The sequence below is a fragment of the Pelodiscus sinensis genome, chromosome 28, assembly GCF_049634645.1.
Source record: "Pelodiscus sinensis isolate JC-2024 chromosome 28, ASM4963464v1, whole genome shotgun sequence".
NCBI classification, from domain to species: Eukaryota; Metazoa; Chordata; order Testudines; family Trionychidae; genus Pelodiscus; species Pelodiscus sinensis.
Window position 1 is genome coordinate 11925841 of NC_134738.1, and position 22596 is coordinate 11948436.

The following is a 22596-nucleotide window of genomic DNA, read 5'->3' on the forward strand; positions in this document are numbered from 1 at the left end:
TATTTTAAAATAAAGTCAAGATACTGTCAAGCTGGAGGACTTCTTACTCTGGCTCCTGTACCTCTCATTGTATGAGGAGCATGGGAAGTCGGAGGAAGAGTGCTCTATTGCCAAATAAGTGCTGTGTAAATGCTCCCAATTTCAAAATAAGCTATGCAATTGACATACCTCGAAATAAGCCACACAAATTGAGATAAGCCCAGATGAGTAGATGCTTAACAGTGTGATTTTTTTAAAACTCTCTCGAATTTCAGAGAGGCTTGAATCTCAAACTTGGCTAGCACTAGATAATGAAGTGACCAGCTCTGTCCTACCTCTCCTAGAAATTTATTTTTGAAGGAAGATTCTCCCTTCTCCAGCCAGAGTTAAGAAATGTTTCCATTGCAGCATATGTCTACATTAACTAGGAAAAATATTTAGACACTTAAATACTGTGAGATACATAAGCAACTAGCCCAGTTGTACCAATTCTGAAATATTTAGTGCTGTTAAGGGAAACTATCTACCAACAGAGAACTATGTAAGTTGCTCCCCTCCCTCTCTTTGCCTGTAATGACCAACATTGTTAATAACCAATTTTTAAGATTTAATGATTTGCTGGGCTTCTCCCGGAGCAGCACCTGAAAGGTATTTACAGAATCTGCTTTCTACCATGCCACATTCACACACAGATCAGAACAACTTCCAAGGGAGAATCATCTTACCATGGGACTCTTGCTGACTGAGTCAGGATTTGGATTTGAATGCTTTATACACATTGGCTGTGTCTACACTGGCCACTTATTCTGGAAAATCAGCCGCTTTTCTGGAATAACTTGCCAGCTGTCTACACTGGCCCCTTGAATTTCTGGAAAAGCACTGACGATCTACTGTAAGAAATCAGCTGCTTTTCCGGAAATACTATGCTGCTCCCGTTCGGGCAAAAGTCCTTTTTCTGGAAAACTGTTATGGAAAAGGGCCAGTGTAGACAGCACAGTAGTGTTTTCCGCAAAAAAGCCCCGATCGCGAAAATGACACTTGGGGCTTTTTTGCGGAAAAGCGCGTCTAGATTGGCCACGGACGCTTTTCCGGAAAAGCATCCTGCCAATGTAGACACGCTTTTTCCAGAAATACTTATAACGGAAAACTGTTCCGTTTTAAGCATTTCCAGAAAAGGGTGCCAGTGTAGACGTAGCCATTGAGTCTGGCTGCAGAGTGAGCAGCTCTACGCACCAACTCAATTATTGGATCAGATCACCCGGTTGCTGGTTGGCAATAATATTTTAACAGAAAACATCCAGTCACGTGAATTCTTTATTTGGGTTGATGCTACTGGCCCTTTCTTGTCTAGTGGATAGAAAATGGGACTCAGGGGTCAGTCTCTTGGGTTCTGCTCCCAAATGTGGCACCAACTTGCCGTGTGATTTTGGGCAAGTCATTTCAACTCTTGTTGCTTTCCCTCCTATAAAATGGCAATGCCATCCCTTGGCTCTCTCCTAGGCAGTGAGGACGGTACATTCGCTGAGAGCACTTGGATAGTCTCTAACAGGCCTGGCAAGAGAAGGGCAGCACAATATTTCCAACCAATGGGGACTGCTTCTTAATCCACTCGAACCACTGGAGATACCAAAACTACCAGCACTAAAGAACTGGGCACAGCCTCCCTTTTGGTCTTTAGGGCATAATACTATACTATCAAAATAAGCATCTGTTCTGAAGCATCCTACATCATTTTACATCAAAAGGCCAGTATCTCAGGCCCATATGTCAATGATGTCCCTAGTTATGGCTCTCCCGGTGCTGTAAATGCTTTCTAGTATTAGGTTTCATAAGAACCATGAACTCTGAACTCACCAGCGGTGAAAACGATGGAGGGATGGAATGATACAGGTCAAAAAACAACTGTAGGGTCGAGGAATCCAAGAATGCTGAAACAGACAGAAAGGAGCACCTTACTATGGACATCTGCATGATTGCATCCTATGGAGTACTTTGCTTCCTTTAAATGCCCTGCTATATTTCTCTAACGTAATACGTGTATTTCTGTAAGAGACAGCTCTAGAGCACAGCACTAGAATTCTCTAACTGTATCATTCTTTCTAGCGTAAAGAGGGTGCAGACAAGCATAAAATGGTCTTTGTAAGCAATCTGTGACTGCAGAGTGACTGCTAAGGAATATGACGATGTCAAGGATGTGCTACACAAAGCTAGAAAAAGAGAAGTGTCTCCAGGTGTCCCTAAGCCCCTGACTACCAGCAGCTAGGACTGGATGAAAGGGCAGAAATCACTCAAAGTTGCCCTGTTTTTTCTTTCCTTCTGGCACTGTCCACTAGGCTAGACAGACCACTGGTCTGACAGTACAACTGCTATGTCCTTAAGTGACAAGAGCAGAAGCTCTGCCAAAGAGCACAACATTTTCTTCACAATTGCCTAGTCAGGGAATCTCATTTTTAAAGGGAGTGGTATGAAAGCAGCTTTAGATTTCAGAACGGACAGGGCTCCATTCTGGCTTATTTACTTCTCTTTTATGAGAAGTGTAATGGAAACCTCCCCACTCCCCCCAAGCTTGCCACAAGACAAATTTGTAATTTCTGAAATCTACAAGAGCCTAGGATTGACTGGGCAGAAGGAACGGTATTTGTGTGGTTTTGGACCAGCCTATACTAGCAACACGAATCACGTCTGTAATTGGGTTAGGGGACAATTGGTTTGCACACTTGGTTCTCTGACACAAAGATCAATTTATCTATTGTAGACAAAGCCTTGGCCAGCCACAAGAGTCTCATTTGGCACCTTGAAGATTAGCCTGTTTCCCTTCCCCCATCAGGAGCATTACCTGATCTCCAACTAGTTGGGATCTGTACCGTGCAGAGATCATCTGAGGACTCATCTGTTGATGTGCCAATGAAATCAAAGTTCAGGCAGTTGTGTGTGAGCTTGAGTAGCTGCATGAGCAGGCCGTGTTGGCTTTCATCATTCAAGTTCAGGTTCTTCCCTGAAGCCTGCAGAGCACATTGGATAAAAACGAACAACGTGGTGCCTGAACCGGGAGCATAATTTCATTTGAACAGGATGTAACATTCGTAAGTATCATGTGCCACCTTCATTTTCTAGGTTGTGAGGCCACCTCCGACCCCCGAAATATCCCTGGGGCCCCACGCTTTACAAGGAATCTGAACTTGAGTTTTTAGACCTTAGATAGAGGATGGATAGTGTTTTCCTGTGTTCCTAATCTGATGAGTCTTCCAGAATAATTACAGTCTGGCAAGCATGGCTGCTTTTCTACTGCACAAGGAGGACTGAGTGAAAAGGAAGCACTATCTGCTTGATATGCATTTAGCAGCAGAGGATACTGTTACTTCACCAGACCCTCTGGTAGGGAAATAAGCGCATTCCCTTTGTTGCAAAAATGATCTAAATCAACCCTACTCCAGGTTCAAAACTCAGGGACTAGACAAGGTTGCATCTGACAAAGTGGGTCTTTGCCCATGAAAGCTTCTGCTCCAACACTTTGGTTAGTCTATAAGGTGCCACAGGACTCCTTGCCGCTTTTGAAGGATTCTGAAGCAACACAAGATGTTTAGTGGGTTTGTGATGCTAGATCAGCTCATAGTTGTTGTATAGCAGCACGAGACACAAACCAGCAGTTGCTCTATGCTTTTCATAGAGAAATTGAGCTACTTCTACCCTAACTCTGCCACAAAGCAATCTGAGCAGTTGCAATGGGGCTCAATGCAGTTTCACTGATTGCTGAAACTGTCTGTCACCCCCAGTCCAGAATGTCTCCCAGTTTATGACCGTGATGTAGACAATCATTAGCTCTTAGCATCCCAATCCTTTGCCCCCTCCAAAGGAAAACAACTAGAGTCACTGGAGGGTCACCTTGGAAACATCTGGTGTTTTACATAGAAGCTTGTGCAAGCAGCCAAACAGAGAAAGGAATAACTGGGGTAATGGGCATTAGTCACAGGAAAATAAGGGCATTAAATGGGACAACAGAAATCATCACAATTTGTCCTTAGAATTGGGACATTGTGGAAGACAAAAGCAGGATGATTGAGAGGTAAAGACATATAAAACTGGAGGCTGTATCCCCAATGAGTCATGTCATTCAAGCCTCCAAGTTTCATTTCCCCTTGAGGGACAAATCACAAATAAATCATGCAGGCACGTGGCACACACAAGTGAATTCTAGGTAACGTTTTACATTTCGTTATGAACCCGTGGTAACATTAAAAGGGAAAAAGTCAAGCTAGACAGACCTCGTTAAAACCCAAACTCTTTACGTGTAAGACTAGCAGAACCAGAACCAGGAATTGTTCAGTGTGAAAGATTTTTCCAGATACAACCTGTTTTTTTCCTATTTATGAAATTTGTTTACTTTGATACTTCAGTCAGTTTGAAGACTCGGGGGGGGGGGGGGGGGAGGGGGGAGCTGAAAAAACAATCACTCCACTTCTTTAGATGAGTAAAACTGATGAATTTCCCACTGTTTCTAGTCAGTGTCATTGCCCCATTTTCACACACTGGCACAACACTAGTTGTGTTGATGTTCCAACAGGATTTCGCCACCGAGTGGATCTTGGGACCCTGTAGATCCTTTTCTTGTTTGGTACAGAAATCAGATGTGGAGTCAGGATTTAAAAACAGTGTAATTGCTTTTCATACAGCAGTGTTATGTTCCTGAATAGAGGTGGTAACAAACTGTGCAAGGCAACTCTCCCTGGCAGAAAAACCCTTGCTAAGGCACTGATTCCCTATCCCAAGAAGCACTTGCCTCAGGCTTATGCCTGTAGGACTCTCACCAAACTGTACATGCCTGTGCATCTTTTCCTTCTTCACTTTACCCCTAGGAAACCACTAGTCCAAGGCTCCCTTGGAACTACCTGGTTGAGGAAAGGTGGTAGGGCCATTAACCTTTCTTTTGTGCAGCTACTCAGCAGCACAAAGGAATTTTGGCAGGACCTAACAACCAAGACAAGGGCCTTGTCCACACTAGAATGTCATATCTGCTTTAATTACAATTCCCTTAGGGGACCCAATTATATCACTATAATAGGGTTTTATACCAGTTCCTGTACGGAATGGGGAAATAAGCTGTCCAAAGTGTTTTCATTTGAAAATTTAAAAAAAGATCATAAAATTTCTATCTTCGGTATATATTAAAGTGAACACACAAAACCTAAATCAGAACCTGAATTCCTGACAGGAAAATCAGACTGTCCTATAACCTTTCCTATGAATGAACAGCTTCTCGACTTCTGTAGTAGAGACACGCTAAGAAGTGAAAGGTAGGAATCTAGTCTAATAGTTTCCCCAAAGGCAGGAGTGAAAAAAAACTGCCAAATATTGAAATGACGAGTTCCAATGGAGTTACAGCAGGAAGGAGTTTACCCCTACATTTGATGCAGCATTTTGACAAGAACTGCAGTATCTCTACCTGTTTCAGTAAATTGCAGGAAAGCGTGAAGATATCAAATAAGGATGAATCTCGAAACGAAGAAGCTATTTTCCTGTGCTTGGTCAGGGGGTGAGTGGTGTCCGCCTGGGTAGAGAGACAAGTAACTTTTAGAACCAATTTACAGGAAGGAAACAAAGCAAATATAATTCACAGGAACACTGTGAATAAAACATGACTGGCACACCGAGGCATTCCTCCCCTATAATTGCATTGCCTCGGTTGATTAAACCAAAGGGACGTTCTCCAATTGTATTACATTCTATTAACATAAAATAATGGTTTCTGTACTACCATTAGCTCTTATTGAACTGTTGATAAAACTAGATTACCCGTCTAGGGTACTAAGTTAGAACAATGTTCCTAAACTGTTTAACCACACAGTTCTGCCTCAAGCAAAACCAAGTTTACTTGAGCTAGTTTTAAAGCAGGATTATGGGTAGCATTTTCAACAGCATCTAAGTGATTTAGGAGCCTGAAGCCCATTTCCAAGAACTTAAGCTGCTAATGTTTAAATAACTTTTGAAAATGGAATGTAGGTAACATTTTCAGAAGTACCCGATATCTAGTGTGGGTAACAACATCCAAGGCTGATGAAAACAATCAGCCTTAGGGTTTCAGTAACTTTGTTGCCTGAGTAACCAATGAAGCCAAATCCCAAGAAGTGATGTAAGTTTAAACCAAACACAATGGGTGGAAATAGATTCTGTTCAGAGCAGACCTTGCAGGCTCCTAAACAAAACGTGTCCTGATTTTCAGAGAAGCTGAACTTCACTGACTTCAGTGCGAGAAGTGGGTGCTTTGCACAATTTTAGACACCAAAATGGGAAAGTTCTGGCCTATATTTCCTGTATCTAATAGACTACAAACAATCATTTTTAATTAAGTTGTTCAATGCCATGGTAGAATTTCTCAGTTTGGAAGCCAGGATTATTTTCAAGTGTTTGCACATATATTAGCAAAAGCAAAGTTAGTTTCCCTATTAACGAGAACTTAAAAGGCTAAAACAAAAGTAATTAATATTGGCCCTTTCAGCAAAAGTCTAGATTATTTATCTTCTAAACAAAGGGCCCTGGGGAAAACTGCTCTTTAGTCCCAAACAAAAGAGTTCGCCGAAACAGACAAGGTCAGGCCTCCGGGTTCTCCTCGGCCCAACCAGCGCACTGCACCTAGCCTGCCTACTAGGCTCTGCTGCCAAGTCTGGGGCTTCCCATTCCCGGGCTAGCTGTGGGGCTCCACTGCTGGGCATGGCTCCTGTGGCCAGCAGGACTTGGCTGCCGGCTGGGCTTCACTCGCGGCCACCAGCCCCACACGCTGCCCGCCACCAGACCTGCTGTGCTCTCAGCCTGCAACCTCCGTGGTCCTAGAATGTTGTTAGACCAGAGGTTCAACCTGTAGTAAAATCTGAGTCATGACTAGAAAATAAATTGGGCTTTAAGAGCTTATGACACTTTCGTTCATGCTTAGATGTGACCAATTAATGTCTCTAGCCCCAGCTTTTCAAATAAATACCAAAGCAGCAAGATCTAGCAGAAACCTAACCGTGGGACTGAAAGACAAACTCCAGAGTCCTAGTCCTGTTTATGCCACTGATTCAAATGTAAGCTTGGTCAAGTTACTTAACTCATGTTTCCCTTCTTGCCCTGCCAGCCTCTCCCTCAAAAGTGTTTGAAATATGAATATTATATAATTACCTTCCCACAAATGCTGGCAGGTTCAGTCAGTATTTGTAAGGAGCACTGAACGTGTAACGTGCTATGTATTCAGAAAGGAAACTTACAAAATTTGCCAAATGTATTATGTTGATATCCTATATTTACAGCCCCATGAAGGAGTTATTGGAATGACAGACAAGGCAAAGAAGGATTATTAATTTTAAAAAAAACGAGAATGCACAAAGTTAAAAGAATGCATAGGAATGGAGGACAAAAGATGCTAATGATGCTTTGCTAATTCATGCGGTGGGGCTTTATCCTCACAGACAGGAGATAGTACTGGGCACAAACCCATTTGCTATTTTACTGCTGCTTCATTTTTATTATGGAGCATTACATCCAGGCACTGGAGAAGATGAGAGATGCTAAAAGAACAGGAGATGGCAAAGAAATCCTTAGATCAGAGGAAATATAATATCTTACCGCAAAAGCATAGGATTGCATAAAAAAATTAAAATCGGCACACAACACACACACACACAGAAGAACAATACAAATGAGAAAATTGGACACTTACTTCACTGAAGAAGGCTGTAGCACTTACTTGATTAATTTCATTCGTTAGCTGAGACAGGATTGTCACTCCTATGATGCAGTGTTCTACGCTATCCTGATGAGAGAATGAAAGGGAAAAGGAGGAGGAGGAGGAGGAGGAAGAATTAGCATTAACCTGGTCTCACCAGATTTCATTATAACTCTGAAATCCTTCTGCCATGTAGAAGGACGTACTAGATCATATGTCTGGCTAGATGTGCTATGTCTTCAGAGCACAGTGACTGGAAAATATTCAAGCACAACTTTTTAAAAATACCCAGGAGTTCTATATTTAGATGCATTTTTTAAAAACTATTCATATCATGTACAATTTGATATATGTGTCAGGCTCTCAGCAGCTAACAATGCCTATGGAGCGCTCAAACAACAACATATAGCTGTTATTGAATAGCTTATCTATCTACTCTCAATCACATTTTTGGTGCCTATTTACTGCTGATTCTTCAAAGACGGAATTACATTGATGGAATCAATGGCAAAGGTAAGTGCATGATTGCAAAGGTAAGTTCACTCCTGTGGCAGGAGTCAAGCATGCTGCAGTCTTGGTGGGGAAAAGGCTGTGATCACAGGCCTTTGTCTCAAGCATCAACATGATACTATGCAGCAGTAGCCAGGAATCTGCACTGAACCCATGACCCTGAACCAAATACAGCCTTCATTTCACCACACTTTGGGGGAGAGAGTTGAGGACTGAGTGATAAGGATGTTAAATTTAGATCAATAGGCTAATTGAATAATCGATGCAAATTGCATTGACTATTCAATTAGTCAATAAGGGCACCTCCCCCTTTGAAGTGCAGCAATAGCCCCAGGGCTGTTGCTACACTTTAAAGATGAAAGCGCTACGGGGAGCACGGAGCCAGGAGGGGACTCAAACAGTCCCCGTTGGCCCCGTGTTTCCTGCGGCGTTTCAAAGCGGCAGCGTTGCATAGAGCCTGGCAGCACTGCTGCTTTGAAACACCGTGTGGAGCCTGATGCCGGGCTCCACAGCTGGCCCCGGGCTGCACGCGGTGTTTCAAAGGGGCAGTGCAGCATGGAGACCAGGGTCTGGCCCCAGGCTCCACGCGGCACTGCCGCTTTGAAGCACTCCCTCTTGTCCCCCTCCTGCCCTCGTTGCCTCTTTCTGATAGAGGTGGAGGGAGTAACTAGTCGTTCACATCCCTACTGAGCGAAAATCAACAGGATTGTCTCAAAACCCCAGAAACCATGTGAGCAGAGAGTTTTGGGAAAGTTGCAATCCTTCAGTACTGTAATATTTTCTGGATAGCATTTCTTCAATTTTACTTTTCAGGAACAGTTTGTAAGTGCTGAGATCCCGTTCTTGTCACACCATTCAAATACCTATCCAAAATCAAACACTCTCACCACCCCCATATAAAAGTACCATTCAAGTTCCTTTCCTTTTCGATCACTGCAGCTAGGGACTCTGGGGTTATTTACTACTACTCTGCCATCTTCCTCTAACTTGTGGATGTTTTACTGTCAAAAAGTTATATTGGAAAAAAAGCCAGTGTGATTTTATTCCTTGCTAACCTTCCCAGGAAGAGAGTCTCAGATTGGGACCAACTGCTGAAAAAGTTCACTCTTCTGCCTGTAAAGCTAAACTCACGTGGGCCGGGTCTGTCTTATGACAAGGTCTTATGTCCACCCAATGGGTCCAACTGTAATTCTAACAGCACCCTGAGATCTCAGTGTAAATATTTGCTAATAACCATGTTTATGAGAAGGGTTGTTTCTACAGATATGTCTAGTTAATGTCCCAGATAAAATTCGTGAAGATCTTCTATAACCAACCCCCTTCCTCCCTCACACGTCACACACATACTCTTAAAACCTTCCTTTGTCACACCGCCAACTCATATCTTGCACTCTGCAGCCAATGAGTTGTAGCCAGTCCTCTTCACTGAAGCTATCTTGGCCAGGCAGAGCAATGAGAGGTTCCTGGAAAGTTCGCCTCTTTTCTTAGTAGTACTACTCTGATGGCTGTCCAGGGAATCCCAGGCAGAGCATGAAAAGACTCACCCACCCATCAGCACAGCGGCTTAAAGGACTGAGGTTGGTATAGCCAAAATTCATGACCTAAAAAAACCACTCACCCAAATTGAAGGCCCTGATGGTCCTGGGTTAGTACTAAAAGAACAGTACTTCAAGAAACCAACCAATCTGTCAAGCGCAGTAACACAGCTGCAAGTGAGATGATATGCCCTCACTTGAATGGGAACCCATCGTGTTTTTCATTTTGGATGGATCATTTGGATTCGGGGTTTAAAGAGGAATTACATACCAAGTTCTGCCACAGTATTAAATACTTATAGCACACCAGGAGTGCCAGGCACTGAACAGAAATCAAAATGACAGTCCCCTACCCTGAACTTATAATCACACATGGGACAGTTGTCAAGACAGGTCAATTTCTAGATTTATCATCTCTGACAGGCCATAAATACCAGAACTCTTGAGTAACAACAGCTAATGCAGTGGAAATGGAAGACTAGCTGTACACTTGCCCTGGTTCTCAGGGCATTTTATGGAAACTCAAGCATAACAAAAATACTCCAATCACACCAGGCTTTTGGCTCTCCCCCCACCTTGTTTTTCAAAAATGCCCCTGACCTGTAAAAACCTTGTGACATCTGTGATCACATTTCTGAAGACATATTCATCCTTCTGACAGTCAAACCAGCCCAACTTTGTGATCCTGGCATATAACTGAATTAGTGCTTGCGTTACAAAAGTTGCCAACTTTGGCCTGGTGGCAAGGTAGTTAAGCACGTAGTTCCCTGCAAGACAAAAAATAAAAATAAGGAAATTCCTAGAGAAAGAGACCATTAAGTTGGACATAAGCTTGTGAATTTACATTAAGGAAAATATCTTTAAGAAGCTACACCAAAACACAGGAACCCATCACCATGTTGGAAAGTATGGAAGTGCAAGTATAGTATCCAGACAGCTGTAAAGGACATATATTTTTGACAGAGTAGTCATACAACAATATGCCAAGAATTTGGAGGCTCTAGCTATATGAAACTGTGGATAGAACAATTTTTTCCCCATACACACAAGTGTGTTATTTTTGTATTAAGAGTTCAGTGCTGTGTGAGAACACACGTCTGGTGAGAACTGCTGAAAGGTTTCAGAACCGTTCCTCAGACATCAGAGCATTCCATTGTCCAGTGAGAAAGGAGAAGCTGGCTAACTCCGGCTGGTTAAAGGAGCACTGACACGCTGTCTCAGGGACCTCAGACAGCAAGTCATTTTGCTATCCCCCTCCAGCATCCAGTGTGACAATCTGGGGGGCAACAATAGCTGGTTGTCACACCTTCAGCCTCTCAATCCCAGGGCTCTGCCAGCCCTCACTCAGGTTTGCAGGTTAACAACTCCCTGAGTTAGAAAGATTACCCGTGGTTTCTTTCCTGGTGTGCTGGCTCCAAGAGGTCTCCCCACACAAGTTTATTTTTCATCCCCTTTCCGCCTGTATTTCCTTTTGATTCTCACATGTAAACAGGACCTCCTTTTATTTATGTGTCAAACATTGTAAAGCCCAGCACAAAGGAGATAGGTGAGTCCACTTTAGAATTCCAACAAGCCTGCCCAGGACACACATTCTACAACATTTTTAGTACATACATACAACTTCTCAAATACCATCCGTCCATACATCACACAACTATAATAAGGACCTATCTGATGTAAGCTTCCATTTAACACCTCCCATCCCCTTTTTGGGCAAACACCATGAAAGCAGCATGTTTGGAGCAGAGAGTTTGTCAGGCTGGTGAGGGTTGCTATTACTGAACAGTGAATCCTTTGCCTGCTGGTACGAAGAGGTTCTTTTGGGTCAGAACCACACAAAGCAGATACCACAGTTACTCCCGCAACAAGAGACACTAATCAGAGACACTTCTGCTCCATCCCATGAAATTGACCCCAGCAGGAATGACTGCAAATGACAAGTGGAGTCCCACAAAGCAGTGGTCCCCACACGGTGCTCATGGGTGCCATGGCACCTGCCGGGGCATTTATGTGCACCCGCGGAATAATTTGGGCTGGTCCCACCCCCGGGCGCTGGGCAGCCCCGAAAGGTTGGGGACCACTGCCACAAAGCATTCTCAACTCAAACTTAATCTGTTCTTCTCTGCCTGGTGGGTCTTGAGCATATGCTCGGGGTCCAACTGTCATATTTGGGGTTGGGAAGGAATTTTCCCATAGGTCAGATTGGTAGAGAGGTTTTGCACTTTTTGCCTTGTTTTTCAGCATGGGGCGAGAGTGATTGACAGGTTTATGCTAATGTAAATGGTGAATTCTAACTTGAAGTCTTGAAACCATGATCTGAGGATTTCAGTAGCTCGGCCAGAGGTGATAGGTCTGTTTCAGGAATGGGTGGGTGAGGTTCTGTGACCTGCAATGTGCAGGAGGGTAGTCCCTTCTGATCTTAAAGTTTATGAATCTATATTCTTGAAAGAGACTGCCCATGTATCCTATTCATTCTCCTTTCCTAAAAGGAATGCATCAGTGCAACCAGATCTGCTCTTATTTGCTCATGCAAATCACTATTCCTAAAACAGAACATTCAGAAATCTGCCGTCATAATTGGGGTTTAATTTCAGTCCTGAATGACTAGAATCCTGGATTTTCCAAATAGCTTTCCACCTTGGCCCACTCTTTAGAGCTGGCCAAGACTAGAGTTGTGGCTGAGCTCTTTTGTCCCTTTGACAGTAGCAGAGCTGTGAAACTCAGTTCAAGGCAATTTCACAATCAAACATGGAAGTTATCCCCACTCTGGGTCACAGGCAAAAACTAAACTTTAGCTGGTATCTGTCTTCAATACTTGTCCTGGGAGATAATGAACAGAAAGTACCCTACTACACATGCACACAAAGAAAACCAGCACAGGAGAACAAAGACGGGCAAATACAAAATAGACATCTTTCTAATAATTGGATTCAATCAAGTAACAAGTAGTGGAGACAAAAGAACTAGGAGATCAACAGTGAAATTCATGAAGAACGGAGATAGAAATGTAGCCGTGTTAGTCTGGTGTAGCTGAAACAAAAAACAGGACTATGTAGCACTTTAAAGACTAACAAGATGGTTTATTAAGTGATGAGCTTTCGTGGACCAGACCCACTTCCACAGATCAAATAGTGGAAGAAGTGACAATTTTCTTCCACGATTTGATCTGAGGAAGTGGGTCTGGCCCACGAAAGCTCATCACCTAATAAACCATCTTGTAGGCTTTAAAGTGCTACATAGTCCTGTGTTTTGTTTCATGAAGAACTGAATTATCTTAAAACTTGTTCATCCATAAGGCCACAAATTTGTGATTACTTAGACAGATATTATCCAGGTCCAATCTGGCAATCAAATCCAGTAGACTCTGGGCTAAGAAAAGACCTTGTTTGACAGCAAAGCTGTCTTTTCACTCTACATTTTAGGACAATATGTTCAAAAATCCTAGTAGCTCCTAGAAAGACTTCCTGTCACATTGCAGTACTATGAATTAGTCGCTATCCACACTATTTGCCTGCTATGCTAGTGGCTTGGCCACAGAAAAGAAAAGCTTCTACTTACGAATATCTATTCGCTGTTCCAATGGCAGAGGGTTGTTTGTGCGTGACACAAGTTTTGTAAGGCATGTAGCTGCCAGTAATTGGGAGTAGGATGACTGTAAAGAAAAAACACAACAAGCAGTCGTTTAATGCAAGTTTTACTACAAAAGAGGCCTAAGTAGAAGATAGGATGGCTGTGCTACATTTACTCAATAGTTTTCAGCTCTGGAAACTTGGGTTTTATTATTAGCTTAGTTCACAAGTCGAAATGCTCTGGACTATCTTAGCTCCTTGCTTCCGTATACACCAAGTTTATCTACAATATTTTAAAGAGAGAGAATATAGAAGGAAAAAGATAACAGGGTGATAGCTGCAGCAGCGTAACACCTACACACTCCCACGCAGGGGTGGAGAGGGTTATGACAAGCTCGAAGGAACAAGTGCCAACAATATGGTACTATGGCTCTAAGTCAAAGGAAAGCAAGTGGGCTATTGTGATGGGATCACAGAGTGATGGGGCAGGACAGTACTCACACAAAGACTATTTGTCCTAAGAGGTCACATTTGGGAAGGGAGGAAGCTTAGTTATAAAGATGCAAATTCAGATTCACAGCATCAATGATTTCTCCATTAGCACAGCAGCCAGTTCACCCCAGTTCTGGGGACTGGGCATGTTAACTAGCATCACATTAGCTTGAAAGCAGAGTTTTCCTTTTCATAATTTCTCTCTGAGCCATGGGAAAGTGTTAATACATGCTCAATCCTAGATTTTAAACAAACACTTGTCTCTAATGTTGTATAATACAGAACAGCACTTGGACCAATGGACATTACTAACTAACTTAATCCAGGGAATAGGATACAGATAATGTGAGTGAACCATCAGAAATCCTAGGCTGTATGAGAGTCTACAAACTGCAAGCATTTCTTGTGTTAAATAATACCCTGTACTACACAAAGGTTTTGCCTCTATAACCTATTCCAAGAATGGAAGAGACCAGAAACACATTTACAGTAATATGCCCAAAGAGAGTTTAATGTGAGTCAGATCATCCAATTTGTGCATCAGCTTTACAAAATAGCAAATTGCCACAGATTACAGATACATAATGGGTTATAATCAAAGTAATAAAAACTGGGCATCACAGATTTTCCATTAAAACTGATCCCTTCTTCTTTCCTTGTGCTAGTCGCTGGTTCCTCCATGGAAGAGAGAAGTGCAATTTGAAACCCAAAGGTTAATTTATTTTCAATTCCAAAGACATTAAAAAGCCTCCACCCAAAAACCTCACAATGTAAAGAGAGAGAAAAATTCAGCTTGTGTATGTTTACCGGGACTACGCTGCACCATCCCCCATCTCTTTCAGGATCCTTTGAGACAGGATGGCTAATGGTTCCTGATTTTTGTGAATTGATCTAATAGACTCAAAGGGCTGGATGCACATTGGGCCAGAAGTCAAACCTCAAAAGGCTCTGTGACCAAGCAATTTTAAGCATGATTTATCCTGCCACAAAGTGAATGAAGCGATCACATACAAGGAAAAAGAAGGTATTGTGAAAATAAAATTTAGATGGGGATGAAAAACACATTGACAATAAATCCTAACATAAGATTAATTCTGAAGTTCATGTTCTTGTTTCCTATGCTTGAAATTGTTGCTAGATTGCTTTGAGGACACCATTGGAGAGGCTAGCTTTTGCTTTAAAGAGATTCTTAGTAGTAAGCCAAAATAGCCCAAAGCAGACTCTGCTGTTTTAATCTCCCCTCCCCACCTGAGTCTCAGATCTCATGCAGGGATTTTAACTGTTCATCATTCCTTCCAAGCTGAACTCCGAAAGCAATGGAAACAAGAGAACTTGTCTTTCAGAATTAACACTGTATTCTTAGATCAGGCTGCATAATGGACTGGCCCATAAGATTAATCAAGAACCAACTTATCAAAAGACAGTTTCTTTTCATATGATTGACACTATTGGTGTATATAGATGCATGAACAAAACTGGAACGATTGTGCAATAGTATCTCCTCTGCTGGAAGGAACACGTTAGCCCAAATTCGCACTATTTTCTAGCATGGCGCTAGAGCTACACTTTGTGTTCCCACTCTCAATAACTCCGCCCATGCCTCATCTCCCCCACAACTCTCCCCAAGACTACAACTATGCTAGCTCACATCTGGACCACACTTCTTAACTGTGTTTAAGCATATTTATTTTTGTAGTTTAGATAGGGCTTTAGGATCAAAGAGAATTCCTCAAAAGGGAAACCTTAGCAGGGGTCTCCAACCTTTCTATGCTTGAGATCACTTTTTGAATGTAAGTGCAATCCAAGATCTACCTGAAACCCAAATACCCTTGCTCTGCGTCCTTTGTGCCCTTTCTCCGAGACCCCGCCCCTGCTCACTCCACCCTTCCTTCCACTAGGTTGGGGCAGAGGGTTGGGATGCAGGCTCTGGCCTTGGATTAAGGGATTGGGAGTGAGAGGGGTTCTGAGCTGCAAGCAGTTGACGTGTCAGAGGGGGTTCTAGGAGCAGGCTCTTGGAGAGCATTTAGATGCAGGGGTGCTTGGCTCTAGGGCAGGGGCATGGGGTGTAGGAGGGGGTTTATGACTGGGGTAGGGTTTCAGGATGTGGGCTCCAGCTGGGCCCTGTTTAGGTGGCTCCTGGGTGGTGGTGCAGTAGGGCTAAGGCAGGCTCACTCCTGCCCTGGCCCTGTACCGCTCCCAAAAGCAGCCAGCAATCTCTGCTCTGTGGAGATAGGATATAAAGTGGGAGAGTAGGCACCCTGACATCAGCACCCTTCCTCTGCCTTCTGTGCAGGGCCGGGCAAGCAGGAGGCTTGCAGGGGAAGGAACAGCTCCAAGGCAAAGTGCAGGAGATGGGCAGCTGAAGAGCCAGCACTTGATACTGACTGGTTTGGCCATGAGGCTATCACCTGTCAAAGGCTCCAAGACTGACCAGTAGATCCTGATCTATTGGTTGGTGATCACTGCCTTAGCGGATACATTCCCATTTTTTCTAAACCCGGGGTGTCCAACCAATTCTGAAGCAGTAGCCACGATAGTGGCAACTTCTATAGTGAACTAGCCACATTATTCTGAAAATGTAAATAATTGTGTCAGCCAACTAGCCACACTCAACTGGCCAAATAGCCACATGTGGCTAGTGCATTGGACACCATGATTCTAAACTAAGTGAAGAAATGCAGTCATATAACTGATTAATTCTGGTTTGTAAATAGTATGTTCTAGTTTACTGGGCATGCAGTGCCTATAGTGCCCCGGTGCGTCCCTGTTTCATTCAGTGCGTTGACCCAAAATGCCCAGTTCGAATGCCAGCGGTCTCGATCTGACAATTATTTTTTTCTACATACACTTCCTCTTTCAAGGAGGAGCTGGCACTTGCTCAAGCAGTCCGGGCTGTTGGTGAACTCGACCAAGGCTTTTTCTGCCTGCAGCCGTGTCGTGGTGTCTGTAGTTTCATATAGCTGCTTGCACAGGTTCTCTAGCTGGGCTAGGCTCTGGAACGGAACAAACACAGGAAAAACAATCTGTTAAAACAGCGCCCTTTCAGGTAGCGACTCAGCCATTTTTAAGGAATGGGTATGTTGAACTTAAACCTGGCTTTTCAGCCTATGCTACTTTTTTAGATGTTTCATGGTCATCTTCACCTGAATGAGGCACCAAACAATTGCTGTGGGATGGGCACAAGAAGTCTCCCCACACCACGACCCTGTCCAAAAGTAACAGATATCCTGCCAGACAGCCTACCTTAGAATGTGTCTTGCATCACCTCTCCACTCCACCCTGGCATATTTCAAGAGAGTTAATTTCAGGGCTCTGCTGCTCACTCCCATGAGTTTAACTTTTAGCCAGATTGTTTTTTTCCTAATTTATTGAGGAAGGTCAGGTGCCCAGGTTCTGTTCCCCTTTCTACCACCTGCTTCTTTTGTGAAATCACAGAACAATTTTGTGTCTCTGGCCCCAATCCTGCAATAAGCTCCAAGCAGCTGGAGTCATATGCCTTCATTGGGACCCCACTGACTTCAATGGGGTCTGCCCACCAAGCAATGACAGGATCAGTTTCCTCACCTGCAAAATAGGGATGCAAACTTACCTGTGATGCAGGCTTACCAAGATGCTAAAGCCTTTAGGTTGTAAGTCACAGACCTTTTTATAGAAGTTACGCAATCACCATGCACATCTATTAGGACATGGATGTGATGGGGAAGAGAATGGCAATCTTGAAAAGTAAAGCAGCCTGTACCACCACGGGACCCCAGTTGTTGTTCTGTGGCCAACATTGCTTCTCTATCCACTCCTAAGCCTCCCCACATTCTTCAGTTATTAATGCTCCCATCACATCGGCCTTTCAAGAAATAAATTACAGAGCTACCTCCAGGAGCATCATTAACAAAGTTCCAAATACCAGCTATCGCAGGGGCATTTTCACAATCGTTTTTGCTGATGTTTCTGCTTTCAGAGCGCATGTGTGCATTCCCCCCCCCCAAGCTAGATACATTCATGGAGGTTAGGTCCATAAAAGGCTATTAGCCAGGGGATAAAATGGTGTCCCTGGCCTCTGTTTGTCAAAGGCTGGAGAAGGATGGAAGGAGACAAATTGCTTGATCATTGTCTTCAGTCCACCCCCTCTGGGGCACCTAGCACTAGCCACTGTCGGCAGACAGGCTACTGGGCTAGATGGACCTTTGGTCTGACCCGGTATGGCCGTTCTGATGTAAGCTTTCCATTACACCCAATCCAACACTGGCCAGGTATCAGGAGTAACTAGGTGTCTTGTTGAACAGGTGGCTGTCTAATAGCATCACGTATTGCTGCTAAAACAGCTTGCCCGCCTGAACATATCTCTGAATGTATCTTCTGAGTCGGTGACCTTCCGACCCCGCTACTATTTATTGTCATTCTTCCCACTAAACTTTTGTCTTCACTTTCTGAACAAAGTACTCAGAACAAACTTCTCTATCAGAACACACTAAAACCTCTCTACTAAGAAGGTCCTTGAAATTATGCTGAAATTACTTAAAAGTACAGTTTGTAGTAGCACAGCTTTCCCTTCACCATACATGTCCTCCTCTTCCACGGTAGGACTGGAAGCATTCTGTGCTTCATAAACATTTTTAATTTGTTTGCTACCAAAGGATTTCTAATATTAAATTTTCAACTTCTTTTCTTCTCATGTTCCAAGTGTTTGTGCCTGGGGCCGAAGGATCAGAAACAGAGAACACGGCATTACAGAGATGTTTTATCAGGGGAGGAACTCAGTAGGGGCATGTCTACACTACAGAGTTTTGTCGGAAAAACAGCCGTTTTTCCAACAAAACCTGAGTTATGTGCACACTGCAATCACGTTCTTCTGAAAGTAAATCGAAAGAACAGAGGGGTTTTTCCAGCATTGGTAACCTTCTTTCTACGAGAAAGAAGCCTTTTTCCAAAAGAGCTCTTTCAGGAAAAGGCGTGTGTGGACGGGGAAGAAGGAGTTCTTTCGAAAGAAGAGGAAAGAGGAAAAAGCACAAGTGCCCTGGTGGCCACTCCGTCCATAGTAATCACAGCTTAAATGCGAGATAGCATCCATTCAGTGTGGATGCTATCTTTCAAAAAAGCAGATCGCTTTTCCGATGTGCTTGTGTGTGTGGATGCTCTTTCAGAAGAAGTTTTTTCAGAAGATCTCTTCTGAAAAAAGGTTCTTCCAAAGGAAACCTGCAGTCTAGACATAGCCCAGGTCAGGGGACAACAGAAAGAGCTTCTTGACGGATGAGAAATGGGATTAGTAAAAAAGACTGAATGCTTGAGAATGAAAACCCAACATGTTATTCCAAATACATTTATAAAGCCTTTGGCAGTATGTCTCCTAACCCTCCCCCTCATCCCAGATAGCTCCTTTAAGCAATAAATCTGAGCTGCAGGTTTAGTTTAAGGTTTTGGGTTTGATCTATGACAGCCCTATAAGGCTTGAGTCCTGCTTGCTGGATAAACCCTCTCTTCACATTCAATACTGACACACTGTGGTCAGCAGAGGCACTCCAATTGGAGTAACACCACCTCCAGTAAAGAAAGACTTGCCAGCAGGACATTCTCTATGAAAGGCTCTCAAATTTCCTCCTGCCTCCATCCCATAATCCAAAACCGACAATATCTGTGCAAGTCCCATCTACTTACTCAGACTTTGTCTGCACTTACATGTTTAAAGTGCATTTGCTGCAGCGCTTTAAACTCTTAAGTGTGGCCACAGCATCAGTGTTGGGAAGAGAAGTCCACAAGGAGAGTGGCTCCCAGTGCTGTAGCCTGGTTTATACGGACACTGTACAGATCCGTAACTTGCTGTGCTCAGGGAGGGGGGAAGAGAAGGGTGTCAAGTGTTTTTTCATACCCATGGGCCCGAAAGTTATAGCACTGCAAAGTGCCAGTATAGACTTAGGTCATGTGGATTGACACTGCGGAGATCGACCTTCTGGCGTTCTATCTAGTAGGTCTAATAAAGATCCACTAGATCAAACACTGAGGATGCCCACGTCAGTGCGTACTTCTACTCCTCGCAAGGAGTAAGGGAGGCCAACGGGAGTATTTCTCCTGCTAACCTCTCGAGGTGGGGATGTCGCTAAAATTTAAACTAAAGGTACATCAACTCCAGCTATGTAATTAACATAGCAGGAGTTGCGTATCTTTATTTGAATTTACCCCTAGCATAGGCCTAACCTCAGCCTCAGGTTCCTGCAGAAGGAAAGGCACAACAACAAATGAAGCGTTTGAATTTTATCTCCTCTCTCTCTGGTTCTAGAAGATTTTTTTAAAATCAATTCTGTGACTTTCTATTTGAAATAAAAGCAACCTAGAACTCATATGGGTTATATATTTCAATACAGTTTCCCTGCAAAAGTGGCCTCTGACTGGTCTACTTTAGAAAAGTGGCACTGGTGTGAATAAATTAATAGTAAAAAACCACCAATGCATACTCCTAGCATACAAGTACTTAAACTGCTTTAAAACTCACTTTAATGGATTTAGCTTAATTCACTACATTCACCAATTTACACTGATTTATCTTAAGGAAGACTTAAAGTGGTTTAAGTACATCTATGGAGGTTTGTACTGGTGGAACTGATTTAATTTTAAATCAATTTAATACTGCTAGTGCAACTTTTCTAATACACATTAGCCCTACCCACAATGACTTCAGTTTGTATTTGTCAATGGTGAGCTTTTGTTTTTAAAAATATCTCTATGTGTTTATTACCTGTAGTTGAGCAAAAAACTGTTGGTTCTTTTAACAGTCTAAGTTTAGTTTCCTTGAAACAAAAGTTGTCCCTGTGCTCTCAAGCACATGGACATGTGCAATGCTGTGTCTGCTGTAAAAATTGCTTGCTTCACCTGCACATCTCAGATCAAGATTAAGACTAAGCTTTGAGGTAGCTCTAATCTGGTAGGAGAACAACACTGGCTCCCTTCACAGGCAAATGCTCTAACAGCCTCAGAGATCTGTTTTGCAGCTTCTCAAATAATCAAGAGGAAATTTCCACGAATTAAATCCTAGAAGTATTGTGAATCTTGTAAAAGCTACTTCGTTTCTAAGTTTTAAGTGGCTCTTCTTTACCTCATACCCAAAACTAACAGCCAAGAAATGGTCTGGTAGCACTTTATGGACTAACAAAACATGTAGATGGTATCATAAGCTTTCGTGGGCACAGCCCACTTAAGAAATAGGCTGTGCCCAAGAACGCTCATGATACCACCTACATATTTTGTTAGTCTATAAAGTGCTACCAGACCATTTGTTGTTTTTTAAGTTTAGCCAAAACTAACAATTCAAGAGGTTTAATTCCAGAGACACAGTTCTGCCTAAGGCTCTACGGAACAAGAGAATCACACAAATCCCAAGCACCTTACCAAATGAGAAATCTAGGATATATTGGCATAGAGTTTAAAATTAGGACTAATGTGTTCAGTAAGAACACATTGCAGTAAGAGATAAGGTAAGCAGCAATGAGGACAGCTTTATTACAGTACAATCCAACTGGTATATCCCAATGGGGAAAAAAAGGAACATACCAATTAAGCAATCAAAGGCTCAATGGGAATGTGTTATTGTGGAAGATGTTCACTTATTTCCACGAATTGCGTTATAAGTAATGTTCACAGCATACAACAAGACTAGCTTACTGCGTGATACCAGTCAGGTCACTAATATCGCTGATGTTCAAACCAAAGGCGGCTAGCAACAACCACTACCTTAAAGCACATTACACTGGATTAACACAAGCCCTCCTTCCCACTTCGGAAACCTGGGTACAGGCTGTGGCGCAAGGCGCAAGTATAAAGAGTTAGGTCATTCCACAGTGCACTCTGAAACAATGCAGAAGAATCATTCATTTTGGCTCAAGAGAAATAAAGCAACGGAGTAGCAGCGAATGCATTTGAGTGCTTCACTAGAGGTATATGGGGAGAGCTTGCCAAGCTCCTGTTCATATTATGCCTTACCTCAGAGCACTCTCACTGTGCTGTTTTCACAAGCACCACGATAGTTAAGAGTTCAAGACTAGAAGGAGGCATCATACCTAGTCTGACCTCCCATGTAGGACAGGTCACCAGCACCACCCAGCCACCTCCACCCCACTAAACCAAACCACTCAAATTAGACCAAAATATTACAGCCCTCAGGAGACTAAATTATCCGTGCCATAGGCAGAGAACAGGAGAAATGGAGCTGTACCAATTCTTGAGGCCCCTGCAACGGCAAGTTCCAAATATGATTTAATTTACTTGTAAGTCACAGTAACATTGTTCAGGGGTCTATCACAATGTACAAAAACACTACTGGTAAGTGACAGGTCTTGCTTAAATGATCTTGCCAAGGATTTAAAAATCTGGATGAAATTCTAGCCCCATTAACATCAATGAGACTTTTGCTAGTGACTTCCATGGAGACAGAATTACATAAATCCTTGGTGAGTACTTTTTTTTTGATTCTTTATGATTAATGAGGTAGATCTGAAAGTTACACATTTTTAAAAGTTAAAAGCATTAGGACTGCATAATCTGGCCTTTCCTAGTTTTGTTGGAGGCCCAGTGGGAGTAAGAAAAAAGGTTTATTTTTGTATTAACATCTTCATTTTAGGGGTACAGATGTTCAGTTTTTAAACACAGGCTTCCTTTATTTCATGTGTTAATAAGTCAATTAAGTTAAAATAGGTGTTACCATTTTTACTCCAAAGAGTTTTAATCTCCTCATTACATATCATTTCCCTCTTGCCTTTTGTGAGAGCTTTGCGCTTATTCTGCAAATATCACAGACTTCCAGTCTAGACAGGACAAGTGTTTTTAAGACACT

At 42.9% G+C, this 22596-nt stretch overlaps 1 protein-coding gene across 1 annotated transcript in view; it reads right to left on the reverse strand.

Moving 5' to 3' along the window:
* XPO7 (exportin 7) overlaps positions 1-22596 on the reverse strand; it is an 86460-nt gene that overhangs the window by 28384 nt on the left and 35480 nt on the right. The window contains exons 2-8 of the mRNA XM_014579740.3: positions 16628-16774; positions 13279-13372; positions 10321-10487; positions 7670-7762; positions 5420-5524; positions 2816-2981; positions 1834-1907 (exon numbers count right to left, since the gene is read on the reverse strand). Of these exons, the coding sequence (XP_014435226.1) occupies positions 1834-1907; positions 2816-2981; positions 5420-5524; positions 7670-7762; positions 10321-10487; positions 13279-13372; positions 16628-16774 (846 nt within the window). The remainder of the gene's footprint in view (positions 1-1833; positions 1908-2815; positions 2982-5419; positions 5525-7669; positions 7763-10320; positions 10488-13278; positions 13373-16627; positions 16775-22596) is intronic.